The sequence below is a fragment of the Gopherus flavomarginatus genome, chromosome 14 (genome assembly GCF_025201925.1).
Source record: "Gopherus flavomarginatus isolate rGopFla2 chromosome 14, rGopFla2.mat.asm, whole genome shotgun sequence".
Lineage (NCBI taxonomy): Eukaryota > Metazoa > Chordata > Testudines > Testudinidae > Gopherus > Gopherus flavomarginatus.
In genome coordinates this window covers 18,691,225-18,714,936 of record NC_066630.1, presented here as the reverse complement: position 1 = coordinate 18,714,936, position 23,712 = coordinate 18,691,225, and the positions used below count along the sequence as shown (strand labels likewise).

General features: G+C 36.9%; 1 protein-coding gene across 1 annotated transcript; it reads right to left on the bottom strand.

Moving 5' to 3' along the window:
- Positions 1-2,848: 2,848 nt before the first annotated feature.
- On the bottom strand, positions 2,849-23,705 carry UBA2 (ubiquitin like modifier activating enzyme 2). The gene is made up of 17 exons (XM_050922821.1): positions 23,471-23,705; positions 20,972-21,055; positions 20,283-20,353; positions 18,188-18,252; positions 17,542-17,642; positions 17,240-17,361; positions 14,004-14,071; positions 13,557-13,678; positions 12,288-12,387; positions 11,323-11,483; positions 8,309-8,402; positions 8,090-8,202; positions 7,849-8,004; positions 7,058-7,154; positions 6,409-6,514; positions 5,438-5,574; positions 2,849-3,759 (listed from the first exon to the last, which is right to left on the bottom strand). Exons 1-17 carry the CDS (start codon positions 23,612-23,614, stop codon positions 3,578-3,580), a joined length of 1,923 nt encoding a protein of 640 aa, XP_050778778.1. The 5' UTR covers positions 23,615-23,705; the 3' UTR covers positions 2,849-3,577.
- Positions 23,706-23,712: the final 7 nt, after the last annotated feature.

The window sequence follows — 23,712 nt, the reverse complement described above, 5'->3', positions numbered from 1 at the left end:
TTAAAAAAAATCTACAGCTGTCAGAAGCAAGATAAAGTTTAGGTGAAAAAACTCCTACTGTAATATGGTGATGATAGCCAAAATAAGGCGATCCACACTTCCATCATTCTGAAATTTAGACTTTCATTTGCTCTCAGAGCCAGTTTGCATATTTAGGGTTTCATCAAGTATTGCTGAACTTAATAAAGGACCCATGAGAATAGCCAGCACTAAATGAACAGCACATCTGTAGAAATAGGTGACTTCAAGAAACAGCCTATTTAAGGGCAGTATTTTTATAACTCCCTTTTTAAAAAATTTTAAAAGAAAGAAAAGTCTCAGAACTTGTTTAGTCACCTAAGTATTGATTACCCAAAAGAAGAGCTCAACTCCTAAAAACACTGGTGGTTTTTTTTGAATGAGCAGTGTTAAATTTAGGCTAGATTTCAAGTTGTAAATCAGACAGTGATGCAACGGTTAAATGGAAACTTCACTCAGCAAATACAAGATTTTAACTGAATTGTTCACATATAGGTTTTCACATCTAATAATTTAGTTAAATGAGGGTATATGTTGCTTCTAAGCAGTAAAGAAAAACCACACATTCACAGACAGGTAAAATATTTACCACATACACAAATGCCAGGCTCTTAACTCTTACGATTCAAAGTTTAGGGCCAACTACTACTACATTTTAGCTCCCTACTGCAGATTTCTGGAATCTGGTTTTATAGTGGTTTATTCAAGGGACAGAACAAGCTGGCAAGGCAGGTGGCAATGTGCAACACCAAGCGGAGTATTCCCCACCAACTTTGGGAAACCGCTGTAATACAAAATACAGCATTTCAGTACTGTACAGCAGACAGAACACCTAAGCGTTTGGGACTAGTGACCCATGAAGCATAGAATGAGGGTTTGAGTTCTCCTCCCCCTCCATTTTCTTGTCTCCCCTCAGCCTTCCAATCTGTGAGACTGATGCCTTTGAACATTCCTTGACAATGGAACAAAATGAATAGTGGTGATAAAAAGTCCCTCAAGAAAGTAAATCTAATTGTTAGAGCAGAGGATTGAGAGCCATGACCTCAAAGTTCCATTCTGCGAGAAAATCCTGTTGCAAAGTTGCTTATGTTGTTTAGAGGAAAATCTTAGCCATTTGGCTCATACCTAATTAAAATTCCAAGAGATGAAAAGCAATCCTCAACATGAGTAAACTTGATATCAGAAAGTTAATCAAAACTGCAGCTTTCCCTGATGGATATAAATGGTAGATATTTCTCTAAGGTCTTGCATACCAGTCATTGCTAGCAAGCATTTATGTAAAATATGAGACAAGCTTACAGCATCTTGGATACACGCTGTTAGCCTAGATGCATGAGGTTCTGATTGTGGCATGACAGCAAAGCTGTAATATATGGATCACAAGCAGTAGTAATGAAGCCATAAAGTTTCTTTTAAAACACGTACACAAACCTTGCAAAGAAAAAGTGCATTTGCCTTAATTTTCTGGAAGTACTGAACAGTTGAGTAAAGGAAGATTTACATCTGAACATGTATTCATGACAGTCTATAGATTCTTTTTAAGAAGGGCTGAAGAGACACATTATCCAAACTTTTGTACCTGAATTCCCCACACACAGAGAAAGCTATAGAAGCAAAATATCAAGAACATTAGTCCTCTGTCAAAATTTCTTTTCTCTTTTCAAATTGATGCTACTTTGGCATGATTAAAAACACTTTTGGAACATGTCTTCATTTTCAACTTGACATCAAGTCCAGTCCTGCCCTGTCAACAAAAGAGAAAGACTAAGCATCTAGACCTGGAATTTCATATTTAGATATTTGAATTGCAAAACCAAAATTACAGTATGAAAGATGACTAAATATACAATTGTGGAATCCTGTACTTTTTGTCTTGTTGGCATCTGTATCGTTTGCTTTGTTTACAGTTGAAAAAGTAGCTTATGTAGATGCCACAGCCCGGACCCTCTTCCAGGAATCTGAACACTAAGTAGGGTTATTTCTGTACTGCACATCATCACCAATAGATTCTGTTGAGAATTTCATTTAAAATTCGGTTGGTGTGCAAGCCATAATAATAGAACTCATCTTGTCAGTTTTACTGGCTCTGTAGGGCTAACACTAGTCATACTAAAGCAAGCAGTGTTGGTTCAGTACAATTAGTGGTCTTCCATTTTGAAAATAACTTTGGTAAAATAGCAGTAATCCTGATTTAGGTGCAAAATCTTGATCTCAAGTTGAAATATGTTGCAGACATATTGCAAACTTTGGGCGCTACTAAAATGAAAAATTAATACTTTAAAAATATTGTTCCAAAACTTACACATTTACCACCCAGTAATTTTTCAAATACACCTCTACCTCGATATAACGTGAATTCAGATATAACGTGGTAAAGGGGTGCTCGGGGGGGGATGCGGGACTGCACCCTCTGGTTAATCAAAGTAAGTTCGATATAACAGTTTCACCTATAACGTGGTAAGACTTTTTGGATCCCAAACTGAACTACTGAACTTCTTGTTAGAAAGAAATCCATAACAGTAGTTTTAATGTAATCTAATGAACCACATGAAGACCAGTGCCAGCCCTTTCCAAAGCCATTAAATGGTAATATTCATTGGAGATTACAACCTGGAAAAAGGTGGCTTAAATGCCCACATTGAATAGGCCAATAAATTGGGAAAAAGGTTATTAAAAAAATTCCCCTTCTACCTCAAACAAATTATTTTTAAGTTCTATACTATGAGATTATGTTTAAAAAATGAAAATAGTACAGTATTAATTTCTGAAGACTGTATACACTAAAAAATATCCTAGAATTCCACACAAACTTGGACTGTGCAAGCAGATATAGCAAGTATTTCAGATGTCGTTTATTTGGTCCATGAGATGTACAGTATAGTAATAGTATTTGAGTCTTACAAAACAGCAAATATAAATAACCTGAAACTGTAACAATACACAAAATTTGCTTCTTACATTGACATACCAGGCAGTACGTGCTGAAAAACTTGAGTAAATTAACATTGTTTTACAGTAATGTACACAGTGCCAGCTGATGTTTAAGATCAGAGAGTTTAAACACAGCACTTCTTATTTCCGTTTTTAAAGAATCTGCTATCTCAAATTAGTTGAGGGTGTGAAAAATGGTTAGATCTAGGCTAAAAATATTTTTTGTCTAACGAAAATAAAAATCTAATATTTATAAATCTGGGTTTCAAATGATGACCCTTTACTAAACAAGAGTAGTTTTTTGTTCTAATGAATTATATCTAAACGTATTTACATAAAAATAACATGCTTTGTTTTCATGACTGTTTAAACAAATACTTATGTTTAAGTATTTATAAACTAAGTTTCTACTACATTTAATATAGAATATTGGAAAACTTCTAAGATTCTATTGAAATGAGTGATTTACCATCAAGAGGAATGGACACAAATTCTGTAAGCCAGTGGTGTGATTCTCCCTGGGAACAAAGGCCATAAAAATAGTCTAGTTCTGGACATTTAACACACCCCAAAGTAATATCTTATTGTATTACATTATCTATATCGTTCTATCATTGGGTATTTGCACTCAGTCTAGTGCTATTATGTCATCTTGCTCTTCTGTCTGGTCTGTACGCATTCTCTTTGTACTGACATGCTCTCTATCTTCTAGTTTTCTCTTGCGGTTTTTATTTTCCATATCTTCATCAGTATTGCTCGAAGGACCTTCATCATCAGAGTCAACAATCAATACATCATCTTGATCTGGAGCTAAAAAAAAATATCAATTGGTATACTCTAAAAACTGACTATTTCATTTAGCACAAAAATAGAAAAATACTTTCAATGCCAAAAATGCAGAGATTGTTTTTTGATAAACCATTCTGACCCTTGAATGTCCAATACTTTTTTGTTGGGATAAGGGTTAACTGGCAAGATCTCTGTGCACGTGCAAAGTCAGTATGAAATGTACATATGCCCTATGTGCAGGTGTTTTAAGTCAAGAATAATTGCACACTTGAGTCCCGGTCCATCTTCAACTTTTACTCGTAGTGAATAAACTAGAACTTTTACTAACAATCATATTCCATAAGAGTGATAAAGAACCAGGAATAGAGAAAAAGAATAGACGGGAAGCTGTGTGCACAAAGAGCTAAAAGATGACAATGGAAAATGTAAAGAGAACAGAAAGGATACATTAGAAAAGAAGATTTAACTTTTAAGAACCTTGTTTTCTATATGAATATACTGTAGAAACTTTTTTCGACATATTTATAAAAATTGCCTCTATCTAAATTTGAAATAATTCTGACCATGTTCTAATGCTTATTCTTAATTTAGAAAAAGTAATACATTAAGTGGCATGGGAAAGTGATCACTTTTTTGCACATATATTTTGGGTAGAACCACGAAAGTCACATGAACTTCCCAAAAAACTATAAAACAGAATACACGTATAATAATTTCTACACAAAACAAGTTTTCAGTTTCATATAATCTGTGCTTCTGTGACACCTCTAAGTGCATAGTAAAAAGTTTCAAATATCTTAACTCAAATTTTAGAGTCTCATATCCATTTGAGTTATTTCTTAAACTATTTAGGATACCTACAGACAGACAGACAGACATTCTAAAACTGCAGGAGAAGATATGGATATTTTTTCTGGTTAGCACATACTTCTTTCACCGCGCAATGCTTAGAGTCAGAAAAAGGATGCAGTGTGTCATAGTGCCCAGAGCACTGGACTTGGTTTTATACCCAACCCTGGTACTGTCCTAATGGCTGACGTTGGGCAAATCACATCCCTCCCAGTGCCTCAGTTTCCCCATCTGTAAAATGGGGACAATACAACTGCTTTGAGATCTGCTGATGAAAATTTAAAAATTTAGTAAAATTTAAGAGCTAGATATTATTAGTGTGTGTGTATATCTAGCCATACAATTGATTTTTTTGATCAAACTACCACCAGCATCAACTAGTTCAAAAGTGCAACAGAAGTAGTGTTTGCTTTGTGTGAGTTCATAAAAATAATTTTATTTATTCACCAACATACAGCATGACGACATGATGAGTCTATTTTATACAATCATTGAAAATGACACTCTAGTCCTTTAACTGTCCTGTCTGCAAAATCCTTTGCCGTTAAACATCTTCCTTATAAGAAAAACTATTCAAGTAGTTTAGATTTTTAAAAGTTTACATTTAAAGATAAAATAACATTTTTAATGATAGTCTCAAAGTTTCATTTTTTACTATTTATATGTTATATACACATAAGGTGCCTTCATAATAGGTATCTTGGGCCCCACTGCCATTTCACATTAGAAACACTGACTTAGCTTTAAGTCATCATGTAAAGGACACTTATGTTTTAATTGTAGTGCACAATCAAACAGGTAGGTTTCTAGTAAAAGGAGCATTTAATTCAATTGCATAAGTATTCTTTACCTGTTGAAGTTGATGGCTGTGCTCCATCATCACTACCATTGGTAATGTTCTTAGAAATAGGTTCTGATGGTTTGGGGCCAACTTTTTCAGGACCGTCTCCAACAACTTCAAATTCTACATCTTTTTCTAGATCTTCACTGTGGAAAAACCCATAGGCTTTTAATCAAACACGTAAGCATCCACACTGGTCTTTTCATAAACAAAACCACATACGACTCCATTACTAAGAGAGCAACATGTAATTATCAGAATGATAATAAACGGAAAAGCTGTTCACGCTCCCTCCTGACTGATATGCTTTTTGTATTCACATACACACCTTGCTTCAATGGCCTGTTTGGGAATGCCTCTTCAAATAACAACACTGAGGGAAACTGTCATTTGAACTTTTTTCCTCTCAGTTTCCTTCAATTTAAATGCCCATTTTCTGTGTTCATCACAAATGCCGAATGAATGAATCTATTTTATAAGAATGTAAATAATTTACTCAGCTTCCCCACCACATAATTATGTTTACCTTAGTTCTAGAAGCATTCTATACAGATAAAAAAAACAAGCCAAGATTTTCAAATGACTACTGATTTTGAGCACCAAATATGCAACCCCTTATTCTGATCACAGGTAGTTAAGTAGTCAATCAATCTTCCATTTAGTTAGTAGTTTTTGATACGATAGTCCAGAAAGCAATACCTCTTTTCTCCTTTGAGATCCACTAACTGTATTTATTTTACACATACATTGTATTCTTGTTTGTGTATCATAAAATTGTTTAATTAAATTAAGATCTTTCCAAGTTCCTATTCTTGCAGTAAAACTGTCAATTATTTCAATCCAACAGTAAGACAAATGTTCCAAAAGTCTTCATATGTTAGTCACTTAATGTTTTAAACTTGTGTGTTTAAAATTCTCCTTAGAACAATTCTATAGAATATACATTACATGTAAGAAAACAAATGTTCCAAAATCCTTACCTATGAAGCACATTGATTAACAGCGTATAGTCCTGCAGGAAATCATCTGCTTGTAGCCGAGTGCCATTCCGAATTCCAAATTCTGATAGCTTCCTGTGGTTATTTGCTATGAAAATAGTGAAATATTGTACAGAATTTATTTTTACAAAAATTCTGGTAAGAACTAGAATTAGTACTAGTACTTCACAGAATATTAGTTTGCTTTTTAAAACCAGTAATTCGCTGTAAAAATGAGACGGGTAAAGTACATTTGATTTCTTTAAATAAAATTATACCTATATTATAAAATAATTTAAAAAGGCACAAATATACATTACAGTTGTACAGGTAGCGTTTAAAGCATAAAGCCAGAAGATTCAGCCTTCTCATTCATTTTCGTCCCATTTTCATATACATGCTATAACCCTTATGATCTTTCCAATACCTTGGCAAAACAGAATAAAGGAACTGAGAAACATTTTGATTCCGTTTCCTGATTGCTCTGCATCCAACTTAACCCTTAATATCTTTTAATACATTTGTGCATAACTTCTGGGGAGGTTTTTGTTTTATACACAGGATTACTAATAAAAAGGTTAAAGCAACACTATACTAAGCCATCTGGACTTAATGCAGTTTCAAACAAACCAGAATCTTAGTATGGATATACCTTCTGTTTCTCCTTCCTCTGAAGATATGAGAATAGTCCCTTTTCCATCATCTATCTGTACATCTGGTGCTACCATAGCAAATTTTTCTTTCACTATCTGAAAGGATAAAAATGACAAATATTGAAAACTCTATTTTAAGACCAATAATTTCTTCTTGAGGCATTTGCATTTAAAGCCTATTAAACATATATCTTATTCATTTGATCAAATTAAATTCCCCCACCATAACTGGAATCTCAAAGACTCAGTCAATACAAAAAATGTCGACAGTATGTAACTGGGGCCATCTATTTTAGGTGTTCAAGTAGGTTTTTTTAAAATCTAATTTTGAGATACTCAACAAGAGACAGGATGTTATAATGGATTTTATTACTTTCACTGAAAATTTACAAAATTCAAACGTTCCTTATACAATGACAGTATTGCATAAGCAGCTTTTTGTGGTAGGATTTAACAAGTCAGTTTTAATAATCTGAGGTATTACTAGCAATACAGGTAGGGAATTCTTTTTCATTTTCTATTTCTTAACAAAATTAATTTCTGAAACTGACATTTGTCTGTAGACTTCTCTTAGAGTTTGAAATGCAAATTAAAAAGTATATCTAATCAGTTTGTGTTCCCCTTTCTCCTCTTAGTACCATAATTGCTAACCTCAACATACCTTAATAAAAAAGGTTCAAATATCAACATTTTGTAGTATAATAAGTGTACTTAACCTCAGATTTAAATTTAAATAAAAAAAATGCAAAGGCTAAGTAAAAAATGACATTCAAGGTTTCAGAGTCTTTACCTTATCCTGTAATGTCAACACAGTAACCTTGTGTACATTAAGTTTCACTGTAACTTCTGGTTTACTTGCACACACATAGCAATTGGGATTTGGAGGATCCAAGGAACAAGGAACAAGTAGCTTCTTTCTTGGGTTTGGTTGTTTGTTCAGAAAAATCTTTGAGGAAGAAGAGGGTAAAAAATTATGGTCAAATATATAATGAATAACTTAAAAACAAAAGCAAAAATGTTATCTCACTTACCGTTCTACAATGCTCTATTTTTCCTGATAAAATCTTCAAACCCTCCAGCACTATCAAACCAGCTATCACTGCATTAGTTGTAGCTATAGCAGGGATTATATTTCCTGCCATTGCTGCAAAAAAGCAGAAGTAGGTAATTTTTTCCAGTGCATAAACCTTTTGAAGAGTGCTAGAGAAAAATACTTCTTTTAATGAAGTCATTATTAATTTTATTCTTACACTTGATATCAAATCTGCTCTTCATATTCATGCTGAAAATGTGCATCCTGAGGTTTGCAGCAGAAGTAACAAAATCCATTGCAGATGGGTCATCCTGCCAACAAGTTTAACAAAACATTTTAGAATAGATTTTAAATTGGAAGAAACATTTGCAAAAGCCTATTACATAAATACAATTTGAGAGATCTTGTACAATACTCAGTAATTCAAATTGATGCATTTCTTCTTTCAGATAGTATTGTTTCAACTTTTAGGCAGCGTGGTACTTTAAACAAATATAAATACTAAGTATTTTCATTTTGTAAATGTATTTACATAATGCTTTAAATGTTCAAAGCAAATTCTAGACCTGAAAGGTTGCCGACCCCTGAAGTGGTGTGCCAAGTCTTCATTTATTCACTCTAATTTAAGGTTTCGCGTGCCAGTAATACATTTTCAGAAGGTCTCTTTCTAAGTCTATAATATATAACTAAACTATTGTTGTATGTAAAGTAAATAGGGTTTTTAAAATGTTTAAGAAGCTTCATTTAAAAATTAAATTAAAATGCAGAGCCCCCCGGACTAGAGGCCAGGACCCGGGCAGTGTGAGTGCCACTGAAAATCAGCTCGCGTGCTGCCTTCGGCACCCGTGCCATAGGTTGCCTACTCCTGTTCTAAACACTAATCCTCACAGCATCCCTTAAAGCAGGTGAATGTCTTATCTCCAAAAACAGATAGGAAAACTGAGAAAGGGCACGTGAGGTGACTTGCCCAGGCTACAAAGCAGGTCAGTGACAGAGCCAGGATTAGAATTCAGAACCTCCTAATTCCCAGATCTGTGACCACTCCTCTACTACACTGGCATCTCATGAAAAAATAAAGGTATCTTTCTCCTTCACGTCAAAGCCAAATCACAGAGTTCAGGATTCTACTTTTATCAAATAACTGCCAAAATGGAAAGACTCTAAAATACAGCATAAAGCATTTTCCTGTATTTGGTGTTGGATGTTTTCAACTATGAAGAAAAACAAACAGTCTTGAACTTATGGCGTTTAAGTGAAGATCCTGATGGTATGCTGATGCATAGTAGCTTGCAGGATTAGCACTTTAGTGGGATTTTTTTTAAAAAAGTGTATTTTCAATTAAGACTTTATATTATCTATTACTAATTTGACATCTTAACTGCTTTTTTTTTTTTTAAATCTGTGTTTTATTGAATGCTGTGTAGTTGTAGCTATGTCAGACCCAGGATATTAGAGAGACAAGGTGAGTGAGATAATATCTTTTTTTGGTCTTTTTGTATAATATTGGATTCAATGATAATTAAGTCTGAAATTTGACTCTTCTTATATGTTGTTTCTATTGACAGCTTTTTGTTCCAACCATATTTTTTTTCCAGAAATGGCAGTACAACAATCCAGATCTTTTACTATACAAGTTTACTGCAGAAAGACTATTGTCCAAAAAGAGGACATGAGACACTGGATGTGGTTTAATTAGGCTGCAATTTTATTCCTAAATGTCTGGAAGTACCTGGCAGATAAAATTGTATAGTGCAGGTAATTCCAAAATCAAGTACATATACCTGGCGGGTACAGGGCTGCCGTCCACATTCCCACTTACCTATCCTGGCCCACAGCAAACCCACTGCTAGGATCTTGCCCCCTCCTCCCGAATAGAGAGTGGGGGGCTATAAGAGCGCAATAGATTTGTGCTGTACCAGTCAAGAGTCCTGAACCCCTGCCCCTGTTTCCGCTCCTTTAAGGAGTACCTCCTTTAAGTCCTGTAACAATTTTATCTGATCACTGCATCCCTTCCCTATGGAGTACTTGCATAAGACAACCACTCCAAGCTTACATACCAAGTTGCAACATCACAACCTAATCCCCGCTAACATTTTTTGTCCCCCAACAAAGCCTCCAACCAGCTTTGGGGAAGGCCAAAAAATAAATAAATCCCCCTTGTCTAGACCAATCTGCATGGACATAAGTAGTCCCGCCTTTCTTCTGGTCACCTGGGGAGGATGGTTAACATCCCCACACTGACCTGACATGAACCTGCCTCCGGCCTTTTCTGATTTAAGCAGTGGGAGCCATTGTCTGGCTTAAGTGTAGTGTCATTTTAAAAAGAAACTCTCCACTGTTCATTTCTACTCAGATAGCCACAGCTCACAGACAAGATCACATTATTTCTGATGTTCAGACAATAGCCAGATCAACTCTTCTATAGTTTCATAATATATCAGATGTCTATGGTTAGAGTTTTGCACTAGCTTTACACAATAATTGGCTCCATCTTTATATCTCTATGTAAGGGCCTATATTGGTGAGGAATTAAATGGATATGACTAATAAATTCAGTATCTGCCATTGCTGTTTCAAGTGCTGTTGTTGCCGTGTTGGCCCCAAGATATGAGACACACAAGGTGGGTAAGGTAATATATTTTACTAAACCAACTTCTGTTGGCAGATGGGACAAGCTTGGTAGAAGCTTGAAAGCTTGCCCCTTACACCAACAGAAGTTGGTCCAATAAAAGGTATTACCATATCTCTCTTCTGACTAACAAAGTAAAATTATTTAAAAGCCACAACTGGAAGTGGCAAAACTGCTCCACATTGCTCTAGCAGATGTGTCAAATTTTACTTCCAAATACTTGATCCTTCTGCTTAATGTGTGACCATGGGTAAATCCGTTGCTCTTTTATATCTGCCTCTCCATTCAGGAGGGAGGGGGCAAGGTCCCACCAGCGCGTTGGCTGCAGGCCAGATGGGTAAAGTGGACAGCAGCCCTGCACTCCTCCAAATATAAGTACTTTATTATGGAATTAACTGCACTGTACAATTTTATCTGTCAGACTGTTTTAACTATTGTTGTACATTTCTGTTAAAGGCTAAGTACAAATAGTCATTCACACGAGTAGCCAGATCTATTTTTTGTTCCTAGAAGTGCTGCTCTACAATCAAATTTAGCCTTTAATAATTGATTAGCATGTTTACTTAGCATATGATCAGTTCTTATACATCTTTTGAACTAACCTTATCCCATATAAGCTCAGCTCCATCACCCTTCTCAGCTAGGTGAACTCTCAGAGTTTCAACACTCTTTGAAAACAGACGTGCATAGCTCTTGACATCTAGAACCTGTTGGTCTTTCAGGCCTAAAGAGGAGTCATTCTGTTGATCAGACATGTTTTTCTCTTCAAAATGAAAGAAAAAAAATTTAGATTACAAATATTTAGGAATTTCACAGAAGTCTTCTTAAAGACATCAGATTTGCCAATTTTAGTAAAATTGTACTCCATTTAGAAAACATGCAATTATAAACCACAAACTAGAGTGACTGAAATAGTATATAACAAATCTGCACTTACTTCTGCATTTTCAATAGCTAAATTGTATATATTCTCATCAGTAAGAAAGCTGAAAACTCAAAACTGCTGTAACTAAAACAAACACAGAAGGGAGTCCGAAGACAATCTCAGTATGAGCCATTTTTATTGTCAAGAATGAAGTATACACAACACTTGATTGTTACAGCTGAGGATATCAGTGTATGATATGAGGCTTCACCTGAATCATAGAATATCAGGGTTGAGAGAGACCTCAGGAGGTCATCTAGTCCAGCCCCGTTCTCAAAGCAGGACCAATCCCTAGACAGATTTTTGCCCCAGAACCCTAAATGGCCCCCTCAAGAATTGGACTCACAACCCCAGGTTTAGCAGGCCAATACTCAAACCACTGAGCTATTGCTGACATACAGTTTTTAAAATGAGAACTACAGAATTGTGTACTTAAAACCTGAAATAGCAAATGCAAGTCAAATTTAGAAATGCATTTTTATTCTCCATAGAAATAGCAAATCTTTAAAGAATTAAATAATGTCAAAATCAATATTTTTAAATAGTTACAATGATATGGGAAGTGCATACAGTTTTATATGGTTGAATTCTTAAAGTATACCATACAAGAACAAACGGGGGGGGGGGGGGGTGGGAGATTACCTTGATTCTGTACTTCGGTCCAGTCCAATGGTACAGGAGGTTTCCTTTTTTTCCACAGTTTATCCATTGTCAACAGATATCTAATATCATCTTTGAAAAGCTATAAAACAATATGAAAAATGAAAAGTAAAGTAAAGATATGTACCTTATTTTACTTCATTTTAAAATCTACTTTAAGATTAAGAGTTTGTGTTTCTCTACCAGAGAGCACTTTCAGCCACAGTGATTATAATTATATAACAATTCCCCTCACTTCAAGAAGGCACAAAGGGGAAACAGATACTGAAAAGTTACTCCCAATCCCTGCCTTCTAAAACATTAACTATTTTATGTAAAATAGAAATAAGCTGTGCTTAGCACCCAAAATATTTTACCATCCATGAAGTGTCAAGGGAATAGTGATACCACACAAACGTACACTGAAGTAGTCATTGCAAGTATTGGCACGTGTGCTGAAGGGCATTTTTACCTATATGTCAACTTAAATAGTTCTCTAATTCTAAGGACCATGGTAACTGCCTGCACTGCTTAACATCACAGTCCTTAACATGCCTGTTCCTAACTTCTGTCCACTAGGCACAAGAGTTTGGGGAGGGACTCTAAAACAGCATATACATCCCTGCTCCTGGGACTGGTTGCACCCAGAGCACAAAGGAGAACCTTCTCATACTCAGACTGGCATCTGCTTATGTCGGAGGGGCTCCCACAGAGCTCAAAAATAGTTTTTGAATTTTTCCTTTTTAAAAATAACTTAATCAGTTGTAAATTTAACTATCATTTTGTCATTACTCTGGTGCAACAGAGGCAGCTGGTAACTGTCCCACCACTGGAGCACAGAGAAAAGGCAGGACCACAATGCTACACTAAGAACTACTGTCAGGATATGTCTTCGCTACCAACGTAAAAGTGCTGCCACGGCAGTGCTTTAACATGGCTATGTGGCTGCTGCACCAGCGCTGGGAGACCTCTCACCCCCACGAGAGAAGTAGTTCCCAGCGTTGGTGCACTGTCTACACTGCCACTTTACAGCACTGACATTTGCATGACTCGGGGGCAGAGGGGTGTTTTCTCACATCCTTGAGTGAGAAAGTTTCAGTGCTGTAAAGTGGCAGTTTAGAAAAGCCCTCAGTGTCATATCATGATTATTATTTTTCTTAAATAATTAGATTTGACTGCTAACTTAAAGCATCCAAGTTGAAAATTTTTGCTCAAGTTTATAATAATGCACACACTTCAAACAAAAACACATATTCGGAGCAAAACTACTACCTTCGTGAAAAGTTTAACTGGATCATATCCAGTTGATTTAGCCCATTCCTTAGTTGAAACACGTTTAATATCACCATCTTCATTAGATGCTCTTGCTCTGGCTTCTGCTTCTGTTGGCTCCCCTATAAAATAAAAGGTTGATTATGTTTTTGAATTTAAAAAAAGCAAGTTGTGAGCCAAAATATTTTTCACCGTGGATAAACTAAAGCTATCCAGGGAATAGAACTGAACATTCACCTGTCTTTGAACTATTCAGAGGTTTTTTCTCTCTGCAATCCGTTGGCCTATCAGAGAATCCAAAAGGAGAAGGGAAAGTAGACAGTCCTCAGGATCGTCTCTTAATAGACTAATATTAATTGAATATCATACAACTAGCTGTAAAACTGAATAGGACATTTTGATTAACATAACTGATATACAATGAAGTTACTGATTTATGTCACTCACAGGCAGCTTCAGGATCAGCTCTGTCAGGGGATACTTCCTGATCAGCATCTTCTTCACCAAACAACTGACTGTGTATTTAAAAAACAAAACACAAGATTATCATAAGATAATTGTTCTGTAAGTAGTTACTTATACCTGTTTTTTTAAAGCCTGTCATAAAAAAAATTAGTGATAGATGCTTTAATAATTCCAGTCTATTCTACTTGATCATCACAGCTGTGTTAAATCTAGCATTTATATTGAGAAAAGCCACCACAGCAGCAGTGGGCAAACTACAGCCTGCAAGCAGTTTTAAGCCAGTCCCCGAGCTCCCACTGGGGAGCAGGGTCTGGGGCTTGTCCCGCTCCAGCTGGAGAGCAGGGTTGGGAGCCGCACCATAAGGCTTCCAAAAGCCGTGGCATGGTGCCCGTCCAGCTCCTACTGGAGCTGCAGGGGCGGTAGTCTGCAGACGGGGCAGCGTGCAGCTGCCTGGCTGCACCTCTGCATAGGAGCCAAAGAAGGGACACGCTGCTGCATCTGGGAGCAGCTTGAGGTAAGCCTGCACCTCTGAGCCTCTCCCCATGCACCAACCCCCGCCCCAGCTCTGATCCCCCTCCCGCCCTCCAAACTCCTCGGTTCCAACCCAGAGCACCCTCCTACACCCCAAACTACTCATCCCCAGCCCCACCCAGAACCCAGAACCCTCCCCCGCCCTAACCCGGAGTCCCCTTCCTGCACCCTGAACTCCTCATTCTGGCCCCATCCCAGAGCCTGCACTCCCAATCAGAGCCTTCACCCCCTCTCCCACACGCAACCCCAGTTTTGTGAGCATTCATGGCCCACCATACAATTTCTCTTCCCAGATGTGGCCCTTGGGCCAAAGTTTGCCCACCACTGCACGATAGGATAATTTATCAGAGCTTCTATAGCATGGAAGTGTGATGTATATACCAAATTTATTTGGACCTCAAAAATGATACAGAAAATATTCTGAGAGGAGCATACTTTGATAAAAGAACAGACTAATTAAAAGTAAGCCATACACAGTGTGACAGTCAGTACCCCATATTCATTCCTTTTTCAAAACTATGACAAATTTTGCACAAAGTATGCCTCAAGAGGTATCATTGGAAAACTCAATTTGCTGATCATTATCATCCCAGTACAATGTGTGCCAAAATTGTATATAAAGTTATAAGATTCTACTGAATGACGTTACTAAGACATATTCCAAATTTGGGGAAGCAGTCACAAACCAGTTCCTCAGAGACGTGTCAACAAAATCAAATAGACCATCACCTGGTTAAATGGCCATTCTTTGGCAGGAAAAAGGGTGAGTGAGAAATTTACATGTTGGTAAAGAAACAGCTGGAGATTCCTGTCCCCACAGACTCTCTCTCTCCTGAATCTCTGCTGGAGATGATTCTCAAAGAGGAGGAAAAGAATAAGAAATGAGAAACAGATGCCCCAAGTTGTTCCTTTCTCTCTCCCTATGGCAAGCACAACACCTGAGGAATAAAGAAACAGCTTTGGACTGAGTGGGGAATCCTGCCTGAAAGGAATTCTGCCAGTATGACTGCCAGAACATGTGGTGAGAGACACCTTTTACTTTGAATTCACTTACCTTGTTAAGTTAGGTATTAGTTCCGTTTTTACCTTTTATTTCTTTGTAAACAATTCTGACTTTTATGCCTCATTACTTGTAGTTACTTAAAATTTTTATTTCTATAATTAATAAACTTGTTTTATTATTTTATCTAAACCAGTATGTTTGAAGTGTTCAGGAAACTTCATTTGGGATTTGTGCATTTCATTTTCTATTAATGAAACGGACTTTATACGAGCTTGTGTTGTCCAGGAGAGGGCACACTTTTGGGGAAAGTCTGGGACTGGGAAATTGCTGGTGTTGCTCTGAAGAGTAATTCAAGAGCAGCTGGCCATAGCACTCATACAATATAGCTGGGAGTAATTTACATGCTGGAGGCTGTGTGGGGGCAGACCAGGAGTGACTGCTCTCACTGCGAAGCAGGGTAAAAGCACCCAGGCTGGAGAATTTAGGGGACACAGCTGTTAAACAGTTCAGATTGTACCCTGGGTAATGTCACACACAGTTATAGGGCAAGAAAACAAAATGCCCATAGTCTGGACTTCTATAGAGTTGATATAAAGTGAAGAATGGAATTATAAATGGAAAGTTCTTGCAAACATGGACTGAGATATTAACTAGTCCCATCCTGCAGTAGAGCTATTTATCTTTCCCATGAATAGAAAAAATCCAGAATATAAAAGTTCATCTCATGGCAATTTTGTTTTAAGGCTGCATGACCTAAACTCTTGAAAGAACACCAAGACCTCTGACTGGGAACGTATATTTGAAACAAAAGGCAAGAAACTATCAAAAACCATCTCTCTGTTCTGGGTAAACAGGAAGCTAGACTCATCTATCATGTAATGCAGTTTATAACTGAAAATAAATTAAGGCACAGAGGGAGTTAGTATTAGTTGCCTTTCAAATGTCTGTTGAGAGGGTACTGCCTTTAATACATTTCCCTCAAAGCTTACGATCTTTACTGCTATCAATCAGTCAACATGAAAGGAAGAGAAAATGTTTGTAATAATAAATCTCCAGCTCAGAAATTTAGTCCTGAGGTCATATTGAGATCTTGCAGGTAACATCTAATATTAAATTATGTTCTTTTCAGCAAGACAATATAAAGCTAAATGGCACCGTTGTTTCCTAAATGGAAACAAATGAGCTGTAAAGCCAAGTTTCCCTTAAATTACCTCCTCATTTATATAACTCAAACAATACTGTGTCTATCCCTTTTATTTATACTGAAATAAGCCGGTGCCTCTAAAAAGACAGCAAATTTCTTCAACCAATGAAGTAATTATGGTAGCAAATGCGCATTGGATTCCCACAAAACATGATTTATAATGAAGCAATAGGCAAACTCACATCCAATCAACTCATATCAATGTGCCTAAGAATTTTTTTTGCCAGTTTCTCTCTGTGATACTAGAATATCAGTCTGTTTTTAGAGTTTGTTCTATCATTATGTTAAACAGATTGGGCAAGTTATCAATATGTTTTCAGTGCATTCCTCAAAAGTGCTAGGAGTTTGGAAAAGAAAAAAGAATGCTGTAAAGTAATTTTTAATTTGCCTATTTTAATTTTTTGTCGATGGAGATACATTTAGAAATTAGAAAATAAGTGTGCAGTGTGATAGCTATTTTCTTAAAATATGTTTACTTACTTGAACAAATACTTTGCCCACACAATGCAGTGGATAGGTTCTGATGGAGTGTTGCGAATTGTGCAGCCTGGAAAAGTCTTCTGAGTTGGTTTAGGATGACATTCATAACACTCTGTCACTCCCTATAGATTCAGGCAAAGATAACTATTTCCGTAAGTCACACTGTGATGGCTTTGTTATGGTATTCATCGTTAAAAAGTGACAATGTTAGCAATATCTTGATAAACATAAAGGACATATCCAGCCTATGCTATCCAAAGAATCAACGAATCAAACAACAACAAAACGTTATACCAACTAACCTTTTTGATAACTGTTACTTGTCCAAGGTAGCCTGCAGTTCCACTTTCTATAAGAGGAACATCAGCAGCCAGACACATCCTGTTCACATGGTTACGTGCAGCTAGAAGAGAAAGCATTCAGGATTAATTTGAATATTAACTAAAAAAGAATGTTTGACTTTGGAAAGGCTGGAGACCAGTTTTCTGCATAATATATATCTGCATTTACCTCATTTAATTATACACACTACCATGCCTCTCTCATAACACCAATCTTTCAATTAGTACAATATATTAACAGCTGTTTTTCAACAAGAAACCTCCAACTAAAATGCAGTTATGTATATACATCAAGGGGACCTTCCTATCATAGAGGGGACACTTAATTCTTAGCACTTACCATATACGCCACTGTTCATTTTCAAAGTCCAAACTGTACAACCATGAAGTATATGTTAAAGCCGCCCTAGTGAAGTAGGTAAGCAGTATCTTCATTTTGCAGGTGGCGAAACAGAGATAGAGCCTGAGTGACTTACCTGAGGCTGCAAAGGGCATTAACGTCAGAATTGACATCAGATCACTGTAATTTTTAGCTTCTATCCTTATATGTGCCAGTCACATTTCTTTCATCTCAGAAATAAAGCCATAAAAAAAGTAGGAATCTCACCTCTGTTATCCAAAGCATTCATAACCAATGTAAACTGCCGGAAGAATTCTACATTATAGTCAGGGCTGTAGAAAAGAAAATTTTTTAAAACCAGCTTACTATATGGCTTTTGGTTATTATGGCACAGCAGAAATTCTACAAATACGAACAATGTAAGCAGAAATGATATCCATGTGATAAATTGCACAGACATAAGCTAAGTTTACCACTCACCTTTAACTACTTCACCTGTCCTCTGTCCAATTTAAAGTATCATATTCCTCAACCCTGTGGGGCTAGGAATGGGAACACTATACTACTGGAAAAGGAGCTATTCCAAGCTTCCCTACTGGACTTAGAAGCCCAAAACAGTGGGCTTTAAAGATATGACTTTTTTTGTTTAAAAATGCTATTAGTTATAAGTTATTTTGGAAGGTTTTTTTCCTAAATTTAGTTTTAATTTCTCTCTGGGATATGGTATTATTACTCAAAGATCTTAAGCACACAAACTTTTAGAAATGTTTAGAATAATATACATAGAATATAATAGAATAATATACAAACACAATATATGCACAAACAAAATACACAACCACCGTTAAAAATAAAGAACTATTTTTACTGAACACCGTTATTTATTACTTCTCCTATTACTACTGACAATTAGTCAGTCTATAAAATTATTGTCTGATGGTAAATGTCCTCTGTAGCGCCACTTCAAAAAAAAAAAAAAAAAAAATCACACCCATGATCCAAAGCCGAGTGAAAATCCTCCTTTTAAATTCTGGAGCAGTAGTTAACTCACCAATAGTATTTCCAGAACTGTGCAAATTTCTGCCAATATTAACCATTATAACTCACAAAAACCTTTTCAGCCAGAGTGGGACACAATGCACTACATATCCAATAAGTCCCCATTTAATAGCTATGAAAAAACTTGTAAACAGAAAGCATGATGTGCATATAAATTCAACTGGAAAAAGGGGGGAAATAATGTCTGATAGCGAAAGAGGCAAATTTAATACGCAAAGAAATTTTCCAAATGTTGAAGGGTTTTACAACTAATAAAGGGAGGCAAAACAAAAAGTTGAACTATAAAAATGTATTTGATGGCATCTTTTAATTCACATGTTAACATTCTAAACCAAATACTGTAGTGATGTTGATTTAGTAAATGTTATAACATTAACTGTTAACTCGTTTATAACATTTGAAACCCAATTAGAAAACACTTCCATTTTTACTCAAGGCAGAGAAAAGGGGTTGGTCGGAGAAAAGAAGTATATTCTGGAAAATACATTTAATGGTTTTTAAATTTTAGGAATGAAGAAAAAGAGTGAAGCTTATAAAGATTTAAACGTCTGTGAGCCAACAATTAACATTAACACAACATAAAATGTGGTATTGAAGGAACTGGAAAAACACAAATGAAACCATTAGAATTACTCCAGAAAGATGTATTTTGTACTGTATTGATCTAGTACATTAAAGACGTTAACTGTTAACTACATTTTTAAATATGTTAACTGTTGACACACAGAGCTAGGATTAAAGTATGATTTTAAGAGTTTCACAGGTATAAGAGTAGAATATGCAAATGTGTTAATCTCCATACGTTAAAGTGTTCTTCTGATTTTTATTAAGAACTCAACATACTTTTAAAAAATATTCGAATTACACATTTATCCATTTAGTACATGAGGCTCAAGCAGAATTCCATGTTCTAGAACAGTGTTTCTCAGTGACCAGTCTGTAGACTAGTGCCAGTCCCTGTGATCTCCCTGACACGGTTTAGGGAGGCAGAAAGCTGGTCCCCGCTATCAAAAAGGTTGAGTAACACTGTTCCAGAAAACTTCCACAACGGTTGACAAAAGGAGAAAATGGGTACAAATATTTGAATCAATATCATTAAAAGAAAATTCATAAGTTCAGGCCCAAACTCAAATCACTCAGTTTGCTCTAGCCTCACATTTATAGCTAATTTTTAAATATTTAGTAATTTTATAAAATCTCCTCAAGCTACCAACAAACATTGTATGTTTTAAATAACTATATATACACATATATGAAATTCCTAGTAATAAGAGTATTTAAATAAAATTTAAGACAAACATACTTCATGATACTGTCATGATAAGCTATAATATTAGCTTCTGGGTAAAACTGTAACACACTTTCCTTGGCAACCTGGAAAAGAACAAAACAATTGGTAGTCCAATATTTCTACCTTACATTCAAGATCCAACAAATCTGCAAACACTATGCATTAATACTGGGGTTTAATTTTTTAAAATGAAGAAATAGTATATCAACTAATACTTACTCCCTCAATTATTTTAGAAAGCAGAAAAGAATATTACAAGCTATATATGAACCATACATTTTCAACATTGATCTAGTACAGGGGTAGGCAACCTATGACATGCGTGCTGAAGGCGGCACGCGAGTTGATTTTCAGTGGCACTCACACTGCCCTGGTCCTAGCCACCGGTCCAACGGGCTCTGCATTTTAATTTAATTTTAAATGAATCTCCTTAAACATTTTAAAAACTTTATTTACTTTACGTACAACAATAGTTTAGTTATATATTATAGACTTAAAGAAAGAGACCTTCTAAAAATGTTTCAATGTATTACTGGCACGCGAAACCTTACGTTAGTGAATAAATGACTCAGCACACCACTTCTGAAAGGTTGCTGACCCCTGATCTAGTATGTACAGTAACTATTTTAATATTCCACTAATAACATGAAAGATGTGTATTTTATTTAGAAAAGGGTAAGTTTTCAAAATTTTCTCCTTACCTGTGCTTTTGACCTCCCAACATGTTTCTTTTGAAACAAAAACTGCCTGTTCAGGTTGCTGACATCAATAGTATCCAAATCAATCTGTAAGTACATAAGAGGCAGCCATTTCACATTTACGAACTAAACAGATCAAAAGCAGCGTATGCAACATTAAAATAGAGCAGTTCTTCATGCTATCTCAAGAGAACTCAATTTTCAAATCCACTTTATCTAGTAAAGTGCAGAAGTGAAAGTTCTTAAACCAATATTAACTCAGTCACATCAGGTATGCAGTAGCTTCTATTTCTCTTTTTCCAGATGAATGTGTAGCATAGTATATTTCAGTTTACATCATGACACAGTAGCCTTCACTATAGTCTAATACAGGGATTACACAAACTAGTAGTTCCATTGAGCAAGTTTGCATACCAAAAACTGATCACATTTGAACAGTTTTGAAAAACTGAGTTAGACAAAAATGCTGACCATAACTTAGCAATCAGCATAGAGGACAAATCATATTCAGCACGTCACCTAACTTGATTGTTCAAAATTATGTCCAACATTAAAATTCTGTTAGACAAACCTGCTGACATCAATTCCTACTCATGTCATGAGACAGATTAAAACTATATGCCAGTAAATATCCAAAATATGCAACATGCCCAAACTGACACAGTCCTAATTCCTAAGAAACTTTACATTTTCATTTTACTGATATTGGACAAAAGAAATTTCTTTGTAAAATAACAAAACTATTTTGCACAATAATTATAGCTTTGCTCTCATTCTCCTTGTCCACTCCTCAGCCCCTTTCTTCATGGTCAAATTTTGATACACTCCCTCAAACTGCTGTCAAAAAAAGAGAGAGAAGAGTAAAGGGAACAAAACTAAGGAACAGATCCAATCACTACTTATGCTAATAGAGTTGGACAGGGTCCTAAAACAGGGGTACAAGCAAAATACTAAACATGCCAGTGGAAAATTTACCTGTTTTATAGCCCTTGATTTTCCAAAGCAGCGACAACAATCTTTGGAACAAAATACTTGCTATTTTTTTTAACAAGAGTCCAATAATTACAAAGAGGAAAACACAAAAAATGCCTCACAATGAAGAAAAATGTTGTTCTTTGTTCTCTTTGCTAGGCTTGGTTCACTGATACAATATTACTGTTAACTCCATCTGGAACATACTGAAATAAATGGGACTACATGTGGAATAATGTACTAGTAGCTGAACCATGGCCATGGGTCTGGAAACCAGTTGCCAAGTGTCAAAACATGATTTCAGATAAAAGCTCCTAATTTGGTTTGTTAAGCACATTTGGACATGAACAAAACTTATCGGAACTAAACTTAAAATCTGTGTTTTCCACACATTTTCAAACTTTGTTTATGGCCAAGGTCAAAACAGTGATAGATATAAGAAGACAGGTGCCTAACAGACCTGCTAAATTTATAATTTGCCTTTTTAAAAAAAGTTTCTTCACAAACGCATTACATGACAGTAATGAATTAAGAGCTGAAAACCGGGTTTATTTGGAGACATTAATTTTCTGCCCAAAGTGCTAACAGTCCTTTTTTTCCTTCCCTTTTGCCCCTTCTATTACACTCCTGTGTAGAGATTAGCATCAGGAAACAAAAGTGAAAGCAACAGCCCGAAGTAAGTATCAGGATTGGATTTTCAAGACTGACAGTTTTACAACTCAGTATCTAAAAATACAATTTCACCACCCCCGTATTTCCCTTTTAGTGTCACCCAGCAGACTACAACGGCAGTCTGTTCAAGATATTAACATCTCTACTAAAAGACAACAAGCATTAAGCAAAAATTAACACTAAGATTTTAAGGGGCAGCTGAAAAGTGGCAAACATGATATGCTATTCCCCACATGAGTTTTTGTCTACCAGCTTTCGGAAAAGTGAAGCTTCTACTTCGCATGTGACTGTACAATCCCTGTGGGGGAAAGACAGACGGCGATGCCTTCCCATGCAGGTGGGATTAGTGAATTCTCAGATTTCCTAGAGAGCGAGAGCTCTCACTTTAATCTGCAGTATTTTCTGGACAGCCAATCCCTACAGTACGCCAAGCGCACGCCATCGTTACACTGGATTTGATATTGGGGGTTCCCAGGCTCGGAACTTTATTTATTTTCTGTCAGGGTTTCTTTTCACACAAGCGGGAACTACTCCCCATCCGCCCAACGCAGCCCATCCCCCTTCAGCCCGGCCAAGCCAGCTCCCACCTCTGCCACCCACTGCAACCTCTTCCCCCTCCAGCCCCGTGCAGCCCCTCCCTAGTGCCTGCAGCTTTGGCGGGTAGGAGCAGTTTGAAACACACAATGAGGGGGGAGGGGAGCACGGCGCACGCTCCGCCGGCGGCCCCGCGAGCTGCTTCCACCCCCGCAAAGCGGGCCGGGCTCGGCTCCCTCCGATCCGCTTTCCCCAAGCCCGTATCCGCTCCCCGGCCCCGGTTCGCGCTCCCCGCCCGGCGTTCGCTCCGGCCCCGGGCCGCACCACGTCGATGTTGTTGAAGCCGGTGAGCACCAAATCCTTGAGCAGCTCGCAGCCGATCCCTCCGGCTCCCACCACCAGCAGCCGAGCCCCGGACACTGCCTCCGCCAGCTCCCTGCGCAGGGCGCCCGACACCGGCACAGACATGGCGAGGGGGAGGCAGCGGGCGGGCAGCGATTCCGCGCGTCTCTCCTCAGCGCCGGGCCGCGCTCGGGACAACGACGACGACGACCCGCAGCTCACAC

Coding starts and splice junctions, on each gene's coding strand:
- UBA2 (XM_050922821.1), bottom strand. CDS start 23,614: ATGTCTGTGCCGGTGTCGGGCGCCCTGCGCAGGGAGCTGGCGGAGGCA. Junction 17,362..17,541: donor AAGTAACAGTTATCAAAAAG/GTTAGTTGGTAT, acceptor CTGAATCTATAG/GGAGTGACAGAGTGTTATGA. Junction 13,679..14,003: donor AGCTGATCCTGAAGCTGCCT/GTGAGTGACATA, acceptor TTTATTTTATAG/GGGAGCCAACAGAAGCAGAA.